The 16202-nt window shown below is 47.6% G+C and overlaps 6 protein-coding genes across 8 annotated transcripts; 4 read left to right on the forward strand and 2 right to left on the reverse strand.

The window, feature by feature from the left end:
* The first annotated feature begins 307 nt into the window (after positions 1-307).
* On the forward strand, positions 308-2840 carry PPTG_05621 (hypothetical protein). Its single transcript, XM_008899223.1, has 2 exons — positions 308-423; positions 617-2840. The coding sequence occupies exons 1-2, from the start codon at positions 414-416 to the stop codon at positions 2521-2523; spliced, it is 1917 nt and encodes a 638-aa protein (XP_008897471.1). The 5' UTR covers positions 308-413; the 3' UTR covers positions 2524-2840.
* Positions 2839-4772, forward strand: PPTG_05622. Of its 2 annotated transcripts, XM_008899224.1 has the most exons (3): positions 2839-3127; positions 3194-3303; positions 3367-4772. In XM_008899224.1, the coding sequence occupies exons 1-3, from the start codon at positions 2937-2939 to the stop codon at positions 4122-4124; spliced, it is 1059 nt and encodes a 352-aa protein (XP_008897472.1). In that variant the 5' UTR covers positions 2839-2936; the 3' UTR covers positions 4125-4772. The 2 variants fall into 2 exon arrangements, with proteins under 2 accessions (XP_008897472.1, XP_008897473.1); XM_008899225.1 differs by having other exon boundaries at positions 3194-4772.
* Positions 4773-5157: 385 nt separating this feature from the next.
* Positions 5158-6693, forward strand: PPTG_05623. 2 transcript variants are annotated; one of them, XM_008899226.1, is made up of 3 exons: positions 5158-5511; positions 5595-5704; positions 5774-6693. In XM_008899226.1, the coding sequence occupies exons 1-3, from the start codon at positions 5204-5206 to the stop codon at positions 6556-6558; spliced, it is 1203 nt and encodes a 400-aa protein (XP_008897474.1). In that variant the 5' UTR covers positions 5158-5203; the 3' UTR covers positions 6559-6693. The 2 variants fall into 2 exon arrangements, with proteins under 2 accessions (XP_008897474.1, XP_008897475.1); XM_008899227.1 differs by lacking the exon at positions 5158-5511 and having other exon boundaries at positions 5558-5704.
* A 1057-nt stretch (positions 6694-7750) lies between these two features.
* On the reverse strand, positions 7751-9314 carry PPTG_05624 (hypothetical protein). Its single transcript, XM_008899228.1, has one exon. It carries the CDS (start codon positions 9255-9257, stop codon positions 7905-7907), a length of 1353 nt encoding a protein of 450 aa, XP_008897476.1. The 5' UTR covers positions 9258-9314; the 3' UTR covers positions 7751-7904.
* Positions 9315-12047: 2733 nt separating this feature from the next.
* PPTG_21716 (hypothetical protein) lies at positions 12048-12251 on the forward strand (the record flags this gene model as incomplete). The annotated part of the gene is made up of 1 exon (XM_008899349.1): positions 12048-12251. The coding sequence occupies one exon, from the start codon at positions 12048-12050 to the stop codon at positions 12249-12251; it is 204 nt and encodes a 67-aa protein (XP_008897597.1).
* Positions 12252-12656: 405 nt separating this feature from the next.
* Positions 12657-14393, reverse strand: PPTG_05625 (hypothetical protein; the record flags this gene model as incomplete). Its single annotated transcript, XM_008899229.1, has 2 exons — positions 12657-14079; positions 14182-14393. The coding sequence occupies 2 exons, from the start codon at positions 14391-14393 to the stop codon at positions 12657-12659; spliced, it is 1635 nt and encodes a 544-aa protein (XP_008897477.1).
* Positions 14394-16202: the final 1809 nt, after the last annotated feature.

Here is a 16202-nt window from a genome sequence, read left to right on the forward strand (position 1 = left end):
TTCATGTTGCTAAATGGCGGCGTCTCGAATGGAGGTGGGGAGAGACGATCAGCAGCCAAGAGCAGCCTCCACTCAAGTTAGCACCAGAAAGGGAGAGATGATATCTGCTGCCACGCACTTGTGTTGTCAGATGGTGTTCTGTGGCACGTTGTAGAGTTGTTTGTCCGTCCGGTGGCAGTAGTATGCAAAGTATGCGACATGAAGCTTCTGGATTGGTCGAAATTCTTTTTCTCGAATCACTTAGCACCTCAAATAAAACATTCTGGCCAATCGCCGTCTTTTACGACGATCTTTTTGACTAATCGGAATTCGACACAAAACCTCTTTGGAATTGAATGGCGCGCAGGCGATAGCGACCCCCCATTCGCTTTTGAGAGCAAGAAGCCCCAAGGAAGAAGAAAGGAGCAACAAATATGGCGGAAGGTGGGTCTTTTGCGCAATCCTAAGCTCGAAAACCCGCGCGTCGTCACGTCAGCAAGAAAGTCTATTGACTGGGCCTTCTTTTCATGGCGCGCGCGTGGCTCTACGTGCAGTCTAAGCTTCGTTATGATGAGAAAACCCCCCTTTGACTGACGTGGCCCTCTCTATCTCTCTTATTTGTTATATAATTTCACAGGAAGATCTGCATACGTACCGCCGCATATGCGCGGAAGCGGCGGCGACCGCGGCCGTGGCGACGATGATCGTCGCGGAGGCTTTGATGACCGTCGCGGCGGCTACGGCGGCTATGATCGTCGTGGCGGCTCGCGCGAACGCGGCTATGGCAACCGCAGCGGCTCCCGCGAGCGCGGCGATGGCCCGCCTCGTGCTATGAACTCGCGCTGGTCTGGATTTGAGTCGGACCGTCGCGACGACCGCCGTGGAGGATACGGCGACGACCGTCGTGGCGGTTATGGAGGCGGCAGCGGCGGCGGCGGCTACGGTCGTGGCGGTGGCGCTCGCGTTAATGAGCTAGGCTACCACGGTGACCTTCGCCGTAATGAGCGTCTAGAGCACGAGCTGTTCGGCGACGCCAAGTCGTCCGGCATTAACTTTGACAAGTACGATGACATCCCCGTCGAGACGAGCGGCGAGAACGTGCCCGAGCCGGTCACTGAATTCTCAGAGGAACAGCTTGGCCCGGAGGTTATCCGCAACTTGGAGCTGTGCAAGTACACGAAGCCCACGCCCGTGCAGAAATACTCGATTCCGATCGGTTTGGCCGGCCGCGACATGATGGCCTGCGCCCAGACAGGTTCCGGTAAGACGGGCGGTTTCCTGTTCCCCACGCTGGCGGCCATGCTGCGTGTGGGCGGCACGCCCCCGCCCGATGTCGGCCACGGCCGCTCGCGCAAGATTTTCCCGGCCGGATTGATCCTGTCGCCCACGCGTGAGCTGGCGTCGCAGATCCACGACGAGGCCAAGAAGTTCTGTTACTGCACGGGTATCGCGCCTGTTGTTATCTATGGTGGTGCTGAGGTCGGCCGTCAACTACGTGAGCTGGAGCGCGGTTGCGACCTGTTGGTGGCCACTCCCGGCCGTCTCGTGGACCTGATGGAGCGCGGCCGCATCTCTCTGTCTTGCATCCGTTTCTTGATTCTGGACGAGGCCGATCGCATGCTTGATATGGGTTTCGAGCCCCAGATTCGCCGCATTGTCGAGCAGGAGGACATGCCCCGTGAACGTCAGACGTTCATGTTCAGCGCCACGTTCCCGCGCGAGATCCAGCGTCTCGCGTCCGATTTCCTACGTGATTACATTTTCCTGACGGTCGGCCGTGTTGGTTCGGCCTCGAAGGATGTGAAGCAGACGGTGGAGTACATTGAACAGTACGACAAGGAGGACTACCTTGTGCGATTCCTGAACCAGGTGCAGGACGGTTTGATCTTGGTCTTCGTGGAGACGAAGCGTGGTGCTGACTTCCTGGAGGACATGCTGTGCCGCGAGGGTTTCCCGGCCACGTCGATCCACGGTGACCGCTCGCAGCGTGAGCGTGAACAGGCCCTGGCCAGCTTCAAGTCGGGCCGTACGCCCGTGCTTGTGGCCACGGATGTGGCCGCCCGTGGTCTCGATATCGACGGTGTGACGCAGGTTATCAACTTCGACTTGCCCAACAACATCGACGACTACGTCCACCGTATCGGCCGTACCGGCCGTGTGGGTAACGTGGGTTACGCTCTCTCGATGATGAATGAGAAGAACCGTAACATCGCTCGCGAGATGTACGAGTTGATGTCGGAGAACGGTCAGGAGATCCCAGCCTTCCTGGACCAGATGGCCAACAGTGGATACCGTGGTGGAGGCCGCAGTGGCCGTGGCGGCCGCGGTGGACGTAGCAGCTCTCGCTTCGGCGCTAGGGATTACCGTAACGAAGAGCGTGGCGGAGGTGGCAACCGTGGTGGCAGTGGAGGCTACGGTGGCGGTGGCTACGGTGGTGGTGGCGGCTACGGCGGCGGCTATGGCGGTGGCGGCGGTGGCTATGGTGGCGGCCGCAGCGGTGGCTCCCGTGGCGGAGGCTTTAGCGACGATAACAGCGCCTGGTAACTTACGGGCGACACGAAGATGGCAAGCAGTTGTCCGCCATTAGAAGACTTGGAGCAATGAGCGAGCGATGTCGTGGAGCTCCTCTATTTTTCATAGCGCGGAGAGTCGGAAGAAAGCTTCCTTCGATGTACAAGTAACGTCAGGTGCCCTCGCAAGCCTTGCCCGCCGCTGCCCCTTGTCTGTGGGGCGCTGCGAGCCGGGATATATAGGATACTTGATGACCATTTTGCTAGCGTGTATTATAAGGCAGCGTTCTTCTTAGAAAATATACCATCTTACCTCAGTGAACACAAGAACAACACAAACCTTCGTCAACTTCAACTTTCCGGATACTGAACGTGGGGCTGTGCAGATCTTGCTGCTAACGGCTCAAGTCATAACCAAATCAAGTCAAAGCGTAGCGGAGACTTACGATGACCAAGGTGCCGCGTGCTGTCGTGAACTTCCTGTCCGACACCGTCACGTGCCCCACCGTCGGCATGCGCCAGGTGATCGCGGCTGCTGAGGTGGGCGACGACGTGTTCGGCGCAGATCCGTCCGTGAAGCGGCTCGAGAAGGTGGCGGCCGAGCGACTGGGCAAGCCTGCTGCGCTCTACGTGCCCTCGTATGTTCGATCCACTGCACATGACACTTGGAATCTAACGTTTTCTATGTGTGTTTCTGCAACTAGTGGCACCATGTCGAACCTCATCGCTATTGGCACGCACTGCCGCCGGGGGGATGAGGTTATCTGCGGTGACAAAGCCCACATCTTCCTCTACGAAGGCGGTGGAGCCAGCGGTACAGCAAACCACGACTACTACACTACAATGTAGCTGACTGAGGTTTTCTTGTTCTCTGCAGCGTACATGGGAGTGAGTCTACACACCGTACCCAACCAGCCGGACGGGACCCTCGACATTAAGGACATTCACAACGCCGTCCGAGACGACGACCCGCACTACCCGCGCACGAGACTCGTAGAGATCGAGAACACGCAGAACACCTGTGGAGGACGGGTACTACCTTTGTCCTACATTCGCGAGGTCGAGCAGTTCTGTCAGGAGCGTGACCTTCGCCTGCACGTCGATGGAGCTCGACTGGCCAACGCCAGCGTGGCGTCCGGCATCCCCATGGACGAACTGGCACGTGGTGCCGATTCGGTCTCACTCTGTCTGAGCAAAGGTTTGGGCGCTCCGGTCGGCTCCATCCTTGCCGGATCAGAAGAGTTCATCCATCACGCCAGGAGGCTTCGCAAGTCTCTGGGCGGTGGCATGCGCCAAGCCGGTATCATCGCATCGGCAGGGCTGTACGCGCTTGAGAACCAGTTCGACCGTCTCGAAGAAGACCATGTGAATGCGCAGGCTCTCGCGCACGGCATCTCTAGCATTCCGGGCGTCGAAATTGACCCAAGCACAGTGGATACGAACATTGTCTTCTTTACATTGACCAAGGACGCCAAGCTGGACGCGACGACGCTCGTGCAGAAATTGGGATCCGAGAAGGGGGTGCTCGTTGGGGCCTACGCCGACGGCAACCGCGTGCGAGCCGTGACCAACCTGCACATATCTGCGGAAGATGTTGAGTACACCGTATCGTCGGTCCGCGCGCTGTTGAACTGAGATCGTGGGGGACTTCACTGCGTTGTTTGGTTATCGAAGAGAGAAGTGCATTTCAGGTGCATGAAGGAAGTTGTTGCAGCCGGAGGGATGGCTGTGCACGTGCTGATGAAGATTCGTGGCCACGACCGGAAAGTTTTGGCTAACAAAGATCCTAAAGTTGAAGCATGAATGTGGGGAGTAATTGTCAGAGTTTCATCAGGAGATGTATGCGAAGGAACAGCGCTGGTTATGGATGTTGACGAACTTGTATTTGGTGACAAACTTGCACATGTGGATTGATGACGATAACACCTTCATGAATCATATGAGCGCAGACTTTAAGACAGAATCATGCACTAGTTGAATGGCATCACCTTCAGGATGAATACAAGAGGCGGAAACAAGAAGAGCGCCGACGTTGCAACCGTGCCACGCAACTCGCCTCTGGAAAAACGTGAATTACATCAAACAGGCCTCAGGTTGTGGTGGAGCAGGTCATTCCCGATTTTAACAAGCTGGTCGAAGTTCTTCGATGTAACCTTGACAGTGGCGTTTGATCGTTTCCAGCTTCAGGTTTCTCTGCTGTGTGCACCGAAACGGAATTCCTGTGGGATTTATTGGCGGTGAGTCTAGTGGGCCAGCAAATAAAACGTATGCTTTGACATTGCATGGACTGCCCCTCCACTTGTCGTTTTTGCTGCCGAATTTGAGGCGAGAATGATCTACATTACAGTATAATGTTAACTTGATGTTGCCTATGTTGATGACGAATGTGACGGCCTTTGGGTCGCTGCTACGGTTGTCCTTTGGAAAAGTACTTTTCTCATTCGCTGTCCACACGCGTGCGCTTTACACTCAGACGGCACCACATGAAAGTTCCTTATCGATCACCCACCACACGAATCTTCCTGCTTTGTGTTGGAGTTTGTATGCGATAGAAATCCTTTGTCGAACGTAAACACGGGCGTAAAAACTATGGCAAACCTGTAAAATCTTGCCTTCTGTATGGAACCTTTTTGCTCGACTGTCTACCTTTCTGGTGCTTTGTTTGTGTCATGTCGCTGCGACCAGCGCAACTTGCATGCTAATTTCACCATTGCATGTGCAAAAACTCTCGCGTGTGGGAGTCCGTCCACCCAGCTACGTCAGCATCAGCGCCGCTGCCGGCACTTCAGCCACTTCATTTTCAGATCATCCAGCTCGAGCCCCAGACCAAAACCATGGCTGCAACACGCCGCGTAATTAACTTCATGTCGGACACCATCACATGTCCGACGCCTGGAATGCGCAAGGCCATGGCAGCCGCCAAAGTGGGCGACGACGTCTACGGCTTGGACCCGACGGTTAAGCAGCTCCAGAAAGTGGTCGCCAGTATGCTTGGCAAGGAAGACGCCATGTTTGTGCCCTCGTACGTACATTTTGCTGCTTGGTGCCATTTCTGAAGTTTGCTCATCCCCAAACTGAACTTTACCTGTCTCTGTGACTCCTCAGTGGCACAATGTCCAACTTGATCGCCATCGGTATGCATTGCCAACGCGGCGACGAGGTCATTTGCGGCAACAAGTCGCATATCTTCACCTACGAGGGCGCCGGCGCCAGCGGTGAGTCTCCAGTTGCATTCGTCTATATTTTTTTGCTTGAGACGGGGAGCTCACTATTTTATCTTACAGCGTACATGGGTGTCAGCTTGGCTACTCTACCGAACCAACCGGACGGCACGATCAAGCTCAGTGATATGGCTCGCGCTGTCCGCGCGGACGACATTCACTACCCACGGACGTCGTTGGTGGAGATCGAAAACACTCACAACACCTGCGGTGGACGGGTGCTACCTCTCTCGTATATCCGCGACGTGGAGAATTTTTGTAAGGAGCACAACCTGAGCCTCCATGTGGACGGTGCGCGCCTTGCGAATGCCAGTGTGGCTTCGGGTGTAGCTCTTGAGGACCTGGTGAAGGGCGCCGATACCGTCTCATTCTGCCTCAGCAAGGGTCTAGGCGCACCCATCGGCTCCATCCTCGCTGGATCCGAAGAATTCATTCATCAGGCTAAGCGGCTACGCAAATCGCTTGGCGGCGGTTTGCGTCAGTCGGGCGTAGTTGCAGCTGGTGCGCTTTACGGTCTGGAGCACCAGTTCGACCGCCTAGCTGAGGACCACGAGAACGCGAAGACTCTAGCACACGGTCTGTCCACAATTCCAGGCATCGAGATCGACGTGGACAGTGTGGACACCAACATGTTGTTCTTTAAGGTTTCTTCTGACTGCAAGATTGACACGCAAACCCTCGTGAAGAAGGTCGCGGAGGAGAAGGGAATCGTTTTCGGTGGATACTGGAGAGGCGAGGAGATCCGTGCGGTGACCAACCTGCATGTAACATCTGGCGACGTGGAGTATACCATTGCCTCTGTACGTGATATTCTCGCCGCCAGTGAGTCCAATTTCCAAGTTGCTTAATGACATTCCGTCAGTGATTCGGTCCATGCGTGATGGCCAACAGCTCCGATTATTTCAATAAATGCTTTTATAACGTCAACGGATAGCAAAACAATACTTTTCTTAATATGTAAGCATAGGTATGAAAGAGCGACAACTTTCGCTTGTTGGCTGTCACTATGCCGATAAATCTTCTTCGGATTCTCTGTCGGATGAGCCCTCGTCGTCTTCATCACTTGAATCATCTATGCAGCGCAGATATGATTGTCCCGTCCATTCAGGAGCACTCATCGACGGTAACTTCATTTTAAATTCCTTGTCGGTCAAGCGTTCATCCACCGGTGTCATCAACTCGTAGCTGCTGAATAGAGGACCGGCATACATAACCTCATTCACAATGAAAAATCCGAGGGCGGGTTCGCCTACACCGAGGTGAAGCACACCGCCAGGGTCTCCATGTTCAGGTAAAGGGTATTTTTTGTGAATGTCTACGACCAATACATCGCGCTTGCATGAGTCCATCCGGTTGCCGTAGAATAAACTCGGATACCACCCCCCATACTTTGTTAAACCACTTCCGGGTGTTGTCTCCATCACCGACTTACCTGGTCTTCGTCTAGCTCTTTCTTAGCCGCTTGACGTTCAGCGATCTCACCAAGTATCTCCATTGTCGAAGCAAAGTCAGCGAAGACTGATCCTCCTTCTGCATTAAAACTGCGCAAACCCTTCCATTCGTAACGCCATTATAGTTTAATAACTTTAATAATATGCGTGTCTGTGCAATTCTTTGAAAAGAAAAAGTAATGGAAATTTTTACAGTGTTATGCGTTGTTTCCCAATGCTAGTGGAGCGGGAGAAATATTACTCCGATAACTGTCAACGTTATCAATGCATTTGCAACGCGCCCGCCATTACCGAGTGGTAAACACTCCACTCGATCGCACCTTCATACTACGTCTCCGCATTCTAACATTTCTTGTGAAAGGAACCGCTCGAGCTAGAATCGGATGGTATCAGGTAGTAGAGGCAACTGCCATTTCAGCTTTTATGGAGGTCATAAGAGCGCGATGGTCAATCACGTTCGCACGTAGGACAAAGTTGACATGTTCGTCTAGGTTCCAGCTGACGAACACTGCCACTGCCACGATTGAATAATGCCTACGCATTGACAGTCACAAATACCACACTAATTGCAACATAACCTAAGCCAATGACGCCCATGCTTGAACTTTGATCTATTGAATAATCCCATGCTGTCATCACCTTCAATGGTTGATGATCCGCATACATTTTCGGTACTTAATGTACCATTAACGTTCTAGCAGGAGCCCCCTACATTTTTTTTTTTACTACCCCCTGCTCTTAGACTATTTCGCCGAACGGTGATGCAGTGAATTAAGTAATCCCGAAGCAATCTTTTCCGTAGCTGGGACCTTCTGTGCCTCTTGCAGCATTTTGTCAAGTTGTTGTTTGCCAAAGCGTTGTTTCAGAAGCGATGTCGCACTGACCTTCCCCCTCTTTTTGCTGTAAAAGCTAACGTACTTCAGCCAAGTGACAAGGAGTGGGCTCCGAAATAAGTTTTTTCCAGCTCTGTCCAACTCAAGCTTCATGAAAACTTCCGCTGGATGAAATCTATTAAGCCAGTCCCGATACTGCTCCGTGTTTAATCTGTACGCGATCTTGGAGGTACTTGGGGAAACTGTTGCTTCCACAATCATCGTTGCCACCTTTGGAATCGAGTAATAATCGTCGATTGTCGCAATGGGATCCAAACTTATCTTGGGGTACATCTCACGGAAATCATCCGCATACTTAATCCAGGCGTCGAAGATCGGGTTCTCAAGAAGACTGCCGTCAGCTTTGTCCAGTCTTAACAGAGTAAACAAGTCTTCCGGGGTTTTCCCATTCTGCAGCCAGAACTTGGTCTGTTCTTCTTGTACTCGCAGCGCAAGTTTCTCTGTACTCGCAATGCTCTTCGCCTTGATCAGCATGTCTACCAAGGCACTTTCGTCGGGGATAAGCCGCGACAATCTCGCAAACAAACTTGTCTTCTTTTCAGGGTACATTTCGTTGAAATCGTCCATGTATTTCACCCAGGTGAACAATTCAGGTTTTTCAAACAGATCATATCTCATGATATCAAGTTTCAGCAGCTGAAAGATTTCGTCGGGGTTTTTCTCTTGAGCCAACCAGCGTTGAATCAGCTCGAATTCAAGGCATTTGGCAAACTTGGCAGTCTGTGGAACAGCCTTGGCAGCTTCAATGGCCTTGGCCAGATCATGGTACTTGAAATGTGAAGCGAGAGTCGTAACCAAACTCGTTTGCTGCTTTGGATTCTCCTTGTTGAAGAGCTTCATGTAGCTGATCCAAGTCTGCAGCTGCGGGTTGGCTATGGCGGCGTCGGCTGCACTGTCAAGTGTCAATGCCTTGAAAACGTCATCAGTTGATTTACTTCCGCCCTTGAGCCAAGACTGTAGTTGTTCAGTGGTGATTTTTAATGAGGCTGCGACCGACTCCACAGTCGTGGGAAGAACGCCTCTCCCTTCTTGTTCGTCTTCGGCCGTATCCTCGAGGGTTTCATGAGACCTGGAGTTCGTTTTGGTGGGAATATCGAGTCGACGTTCGAACGACAGAGTATCTGTCATGATGTTCGACCCCGTAGCTGTCGAAGTAGCCACTAGCAAGGCGACTGCTACCAGCACAGCGACCTGATGTCGCATGGCTTGGCAGATACTTGATTTCGAGAGGTGCGACAGTAGCCTCCCACCCTCACTCCGCGACTTGGAAAATGGTAGGTCAGCACACGTCGTTTTTTTTTCTGCGGGATGATGATGAACCGAGATACCGTAGGGTTTACGATCCTTTTAGAGCGTGTTCGCTATGTAGCTGGAGATTACGACGAAACATAACCAAGTATTAACCTTTATCCCTCAGGCGAAATTCATACTTAAGTACGGGTCTGATGATAAACTTCCTACGCGTACGATCATAAACGATAGTTCTTTGTTAGGAGCAACAGCTGATTTGCTTAAAAAGGTCAAGAGGATTATTTTCACCATCCTACAGACAGAACAAGTTGTTCAACAACCGTCTACTATACCGTAAAATAGGAAACAGTCGTAAAAAGTTCATTGCCTAATAAAATAAATAATAAATCCGGCACATTTTGGTGGTACAGTTTTCCCCGCCTAATCTGGAAAGGTGGGACCAATAAAAGCTGCGAGGTTTCACGATTCGCACAGGGCTCACATAGATGCAAAATGTACTGAATTAATCTGATCGAGTCGTTTGCTGATAATGCGAGTCATTGACATTGAAGTTGTGATACCAGAATGCCCCCAGCAGTTCCTAATAGTGCTTGAGGTAACTGCCTCCCAAGCTAGCGAGGCCCATTGCAACGCTGTCAAAATAGAGATTTTTTCTTGAGGCAGACCGGCGATGTATCGATCGATACTGGTCTCTACCTTTATGCGAGTGAACTAGTACTACAATAAATAATGTTCACTGTGAGCCTTTCATTTACTACTACAATCTAGCAACCACTGGTTGCATGGAGTCTTCCCGTTTGGCGACATTTTCCCGCTAAATCTACTTTAACTCAGTACATCAGTCGAATCAGTTTCAAGTCATTACTGCACGCAGGCACAAGCTCTCGAAGGTACGTAGCAGCTTGCAGTTCCAGATTAGGCGGGGAAAACTGTAAAAAGTACCATTGTACTGGGTTCTGTATGCTGTTCCTTTTATTTTTTTTACGCGTGTCGCACTCAATCGTTTGTCTCACTCAATCCGGACTCTATGGTACTGTTCTTGGTTGCCTAACTCCAAACATTCTATCTTCGGCACCATATAGTGCGTTGTTTGAGCCGAAAACTAAGTATGTTGTTGTTTGGATTTCATTGAGGTCGCGACGGAGTTTATGTCGCTGAATCAGTGTGAAAGAGCGATAATCTATTCTCGAAATGATCGTAGGATGGAAAGCATACTCGTATGCTCAATGGGGGATAAAGGAAACATTAAAAACCATGTTGGTATACGCCCAATAGTTTTCAAAATTTTCAAAATAATTTTGTCATACTCAACATAAGTGAATCGAGTTTCGTTTCGTACAGTATTAGTAAACTGACGAATACGAATCAAGGGGAATTTGACAAGAGTAGTATAGATTCAATCTTAATTGACAACAGTAGTAATATCTCCGACAGTACCAGAAAGGGATCGAGCAGTAATTTGTCCCGTCAAAAGTAGTATATAGATACTAGAATCTCGACAGAAACAGTAGAGTATAATTGGCTGCGCTCCATATCGGTATCATACTTAAAGCAATTCAGCAGTCAGCACGAAGTTGCTGAACCATTTCGTAGCCGTTTCAAAGACTTAGCTCTATCAGCTTACTGCTTAGGTGAGTATCATGAGTTGTACGAGCACTCCACCCATCAAAGCTGTTTACTTATTTGTGTAATTGTTGTGCTAGCACACTAAAACAATAATCCGCTGTTGTCTGCGCTGCTATAAGGGAGACGCGTTGAATCTGCACAGACTGCCGTCGCGATCTACAAATATAAACTGTGGCCAATTAAGGTAGTAGACATCGCCATGCTACTGTACACTATAGATAGGCTTTGGACTATAGATAGGCTTTGGACTATAGATAGGTTTTGGACATGGCTTAAATTAACGGCCCGAAAGGGTAACTAAATCCAACTATAGAGAGGTTGTTTAGAAATATGTTTGTTTATTGTTGACATAAGCGGAGTACTTTACAGGATTTCGTCGCCAAGACAAGTAGGGCGGCCTTTACTGATACTGGCAAGTACTGTCCGCATTCAGTAATCTTGTGTCACCATCCGTTTATACTGATCATGTCAATTAAGATCGAATGTGTACTACTCTTGTCAAATACCCTCTGAAAGCGCAGCACCCTCAGATCTATACTGGCAAACCACCGGCTTGCGGACCAACTAATGATCCTCTCTTGGCGACATCGTTTCCCACAGTTCAATCGGATGGTAGATACACTCGTGAACATCGCAGTGGATACCGCATATCACGGCGAACATGTAACATCGTAAAAAGTGCATCTTCTTTGGAGATATACTTGACATTTCTAAGCTTCGTAAAAACTATTTACGCGTTTAGGTGTTTTAGACAGGTTACATGTTTGCCGTGATAAATGGTACGAGTAGTAATTACGTCTGTTTACGTGTACGTTTTTTAACCTAGTCACCTAACCATATTTAAAACCCTTTTCCTTTATACTTTATGTTATAAAATCTCCAAAAATCTCCAAAAATCTCTAAAAATCTCCTACAATCACCTAAACTCACTTAAACAATTCAAAACTATCTAACCTAACATAAACCACCAGTCTCATATCTCATACACGTTAAAACTTCTATTAACCTAATCATATCGCCAACCCCCCTTCTAATCCTCATACCCAACGCTTCAATTTTCGTATAAAAAGTGAGTCCATCTTAAGCGAAAAATATATAAAGTATATAATATAAATCATGACGTACTCTCCCAAAAAATATCAACAAAACAAGGAGGCTATCAAAACCTACCAAAAACGTTACTATGAGAAGAACAAAGAAAAATTAGTAGCGAAACAAAAGAAGTACGACGACGAACACAAGGAGCAAAACTCAGCTAGACACAAGGAAAAGAAGTACAAACAACGACGAGCAGCTAGAGTATTACTATCAGCTGCGTAAAACAACACTATTTTTTTTATAAAAAATATGGTTTACATTAGGGCTTCGATTAGCGCAGCTTTTAGTTTTGGGGCCTTTTCATTAATACATGAACTCTTGAATAACCATTCTAAATATTGACGATCCACATTAAGAATTTGTTTGATTGTTTTGTTCTTATATTTTCCGTACGTCATCACGTAAGAACCATCATCGTTAGCAAATTTTTTCTTTAGGAACTTGCCAATATCAGAATCTTCTTCAATCATTAGCTTTTGACTAAAAAGCCAACGGCAGTAGTTAATATCCGTCGCATACACTTCTTCGATAGTGCGCGATTTATGCTTACCGAATTTTAGCACCGTACTCATGGTGTATCTATATATGTAGGTATTTATTAAAATCTAGACATTTATTTAATTAACCTTAAAGGTTGCTTACTTCACCAGTTAGACGATCAAGATCCATCGAACGTTCGTATACGACAAGCACCAAGATATTCATACCAGTAGCATTACCATTAATTCCAGACACTTGGATGCTTTGGGGGACATCCTTCTCAGAAATGCGTGGGCAATCAGCAACCATAACTCTGTGCGCGTATGCCCACTTATTAGCGTCGATTAAACCATTAGAAATTTCACGTGTGTGATCACCATTAACGGCAGCTAGCTTAGAAAATTCGTCTTGGAAATTTTCATAGTCGTACTCATGTGTCTTAGAAAACACGTTTGAGTTGCCAATCGTTACTTGGAAATTACGGATGGAAGCCCCAGGCATAACAGTCCATGGAGCGCTATCGAAAGGAGATTGGAACTGTTGTGTTCCATGAGCACTCGCAAAATGGCTTTTTGAAGTTTCAGCAAATGGTAGCAGTGCAACATACTTGATATTCTTGAAAGTACCGGATAGTTGGAAGTTGAAGTCAACATTTAGCTGACCAGTGATAGTATCAGGGGTTTCACCAGCGCGTTTTGTGAAATATTGTGCGTATACATCATTAAAGCGAATGTGTTTAATAGGCTTGTTGATAATAGAGCTAGGATTGCGTAGTTCATAGAAAGGAATGTTTAGTCGTGTAGTTGTATATGGAACATAATTACCAACCTCAGCCACTGACGTGTACTCATTCTGAAGAACACCGAAACCAACCTGAGCTCCTGTAGATAACACACCATTCATAGGTTGATTTGCTGCTGCACTAGAAACCATGATAGGGCAAGTCTGTCCGCTAGTCATTGTTACAGAATCAAGCTGCATTGTAGTAGCCGTACCAGATACCTTAACCGTACCAGTGTTAAAGCGTATACGTAGTTTGAATTGAGGATTGGATACAAGGTTAAGTTCCTTGAAAATTGGGTGAAGATCAACAAGGCGAATCTTAAGCATGTAGATCCAGCGACCTAGTACTTTAGTAGCAGAAATTATAGTGGTATCGGACTCTTTGAAACACCCCTTGGCGTTTTGCTGAACGATGTTACGAGTAGCGGTAGTACCTAAGGATGGCCAACTCCAAGAAGGAACGGCATCAGTAGAATCTACTGTTGGTAGCATCGAACATAGACGATTGAACAAACCATTATTAAATGCTCTGTTTTCCTGTGATTGAGCTAGCGTAGTATCCAGATTAGCAGCATTATCAACCTGATTGTTTGAGTAGCTATCACCAGCACCAGACGCGCTAGCACTAAAGTTAATAGAATACCAGTCGTCAGGGTATAGATACGCATCGGCACCATGCTTCGTAATATCATTTTGCGAACGCTCCGTCTGAGCCCGTAGATTATTCCAGAACATGCGGTATTCACCATCCGCTAGAACAGTCTGTCCGTTCATTTCCAGACTGAGACTATCAACAATATTTGTGACATTACATTTTAGAGTAGTAGCAAAACGCTTCAGACCTGAAGTTATATCAGTTCCTCCGGTTGATTTAGCACTAACAACATACGGTACCGTAATGTAAGCATCCTTAAGCGAAGCATAACCCTGAGAACCAGCAGTTGCAGTCGCGTCATACGTAACCGTTCCCGAAGTGTAGCTACCTTGTTGAAGATCAGGAAGCACTACTAGCTTTTTACCTTTCGATACGTCAACAACTGACTCATTCTTTAAAGAACTCTGTAGAAGAAATTCATCGGACAGCTGAGTTACGTCAGTCATGATGAAATAATAATCTTATTAGTATATAAGAGTATCTATACTTCAACGAAAATTAAATAAATGTCCCATCTCATTAAAGGCGTCACTAGCGATACAGATTTAATCGAACTGGCCAAAGTCATTAATGTCAATATAAATGGCATATACGAGCTTTCCGAAATCAAAGCACCGCTCCCGAAGCGCGGTACATTCATTATTCTGTTGCGTAAGGATGGTGGGATTGGTCATTGGGTGTGCATTCATAACAATATATACTACGATCCAACAGGCGTGCCGCCTCCGAGAATGATGGGTAATATTGAGTACTCAGACTTCCAATACCAAGGATCGTCAGATGAATACTGTGGGATATTTTGTCTGCTTTGGCTATACTGCCGTCAGCATAAAAAAATTAACCTTATGAAGAATTTCACTGATCTTGACATTGATGTTATCTAGTCTAATCTAAACGAAGCGCCGTGTTTAGATGTTTTACCTCCTTTTCGCATAGCACGTATCTTAGCCATATGATCCTTGGCCGCTTGAGAACCCTTCACCATGCGACCCATCGGCGATGGTTTAGTCTCAACGCCAACACCTGTAAACTTCTTTAATCCTTGACGAAGCACACCAACCACGGCAGGGTTTCTTCCAGTAGATGCTACATAAGCAGATCCCAGCGTTGCAGCTTGATCAGCGGCAGCAGATAGAATAGGTTTGATTACTGGATTCCATGCTGACTTAAGTCCGCTCCAAATTTTAGACCAGATCGATCCTCCATGGATTCCAGAACCACTGAGGCGAGTCATTGGGTACTCAATTTCATGTTTTGTAATATGGACACGGGTACCCTTGTTTGCTTTCTTAGCCCTTTGGACTTTATCGTAGGATTCCGGGTGAAGGTGTAACGAAGCACCAGATCCACTGAGCTCTGCTTTTGTTAGAGTAAGTTGCCATCGTTGGCAGCTTTTTTTAACTTGGCCTCAGGGATATTGGCACTAACAGCGATTTCTTTATACATTATAAACACTCTTTTAGTTCGAAAATCACTCTATATTACTGACAAAATTAAATAATTCAGTTTTTTTTTTTTTTTTTAATTATGTAGGCTTTTGTCTGATTGCTAGTGCTATAAACATGTTACTGTCTCTAAACTTAACAAACTGTTCGTTCTGATTAACTATAGTCAGTCTAACTGAATTGTAACTGCCATCAGGAATATCAACCCAGCAATACTCATTTGGTCGATAGCTTATGAGCTGACCAATCGTTGTTCCAGCAGTGTTAAAAGTTGTTATCACATCATCTGGCATGCTGTAGGGGTTTTTAACTAGGTTGCAACGGACTTGGTAGCACGAAGTTGGATTGACCTGAGGCGAGATATTGCTTAAAAACGATTGCGTAGTATATAAACTAGATGACGGATATTGACCTTGAGTAAATCCAATAATGGATCCAAATGCTTCGTTATCGATTACAAGCTTTGGTGTATAGGTGAATCCCAACGGTAATCCACTTCCACTAGAGCTATATAATCCGGACGGTGGTCTAGTATACGAACCGAGTGATGTTGGAACAGGTAGTAAATCCACCTGAGCAGCATAGAATGTTGGATTCTCCGTTAATGGGAAGAAGTACACGTTCTTTCCTTCAGCATCTATTAAATAAGCACCAGCACTGACACAAGCAGCTTGAACCGCAGCATTGATGTTCGCGTAGCTATAGTATCCGCTGTTTAGAGTTACCTGAATAGTTGAGTATGCATTATTGGTAGGCATTAACAACTTAAACGTATTGTTCCCGTACAATTCAGAGTCAATGTTATATTGA

This window comes from Phytophthora parasitica (assembly GCF_000247585.1).
Source record: "Phytophthora parasitica INRA-310 unplaced genomic scaffold supercont2.7, whole genome shotgun sequence".
NCBI classification, from domain to species: domain Eukaryota; phylum Oomycota; class Peronosporomycetes; order Peronosporales; family Peronosporaceae; genus Phytophthora; species Phytophthora nicotianae.

What these genes read in the sequence shown, in the direction of transcription:
- PPTG_05622 (XM_008899224.1), top strand. Translation starts at nt 2,937, where the DNA reads ATGACCAAGGTGCCGCGTGCTGTCGTGAACTTCCTGTCCGACACCGTC. An exon ending in GCTGCGCTCTACGTGCCCTC is followed by an intron (nt 3,128 to 3,193) that starts GTATGTTCGATC and finishes TTCTGCAACTAG; the next exon opens with TGGCACCATGTCGAACCTCA. An exon ending in CGAAGGCGGTGGAGCCAGCG is followed by an intron (nt 3,304 to 3,366) that starts GTACAGCAAACC and finishes TGTTCTCTGCAG; the next exon opens with CGTACATGGGAGTGAGTCTA.
- PPTG_05623 (XM_008899226.1), top strand. Translation starts at nt 5,204, where the DNA reads ATGTGCAAAAACTCTCGCGTGTGGGAGTCCGTCCACCCAGCTACGTCA. An exon ending in GACGCCATGTTTGTGCCCTC is followed by an intron (nt 5,512 to 5,594) that starts GTACGTACATTT and finishes GTGACTCCTCAG; the next exon opens with TGGCACAATGTCCAACTTGA. An exon ending in CGAGGGCGCCGGCGCCAGCG is followed by an intron (nt 5,705 to 5,773) that starts GTGAGTCTCCAG and finishes TTTATCTTACAG; the next exon opens with CGTACATGGGTGTCAGCTTG.
- PPTG_05624 (XM_008899228.1), bottom strand. Translation starts at nt 9,257, where the DNA reads ATGCGACATCAGGTCGCTGTGCTGGTAGCAGTCGCCTTGCTAGTGGCT.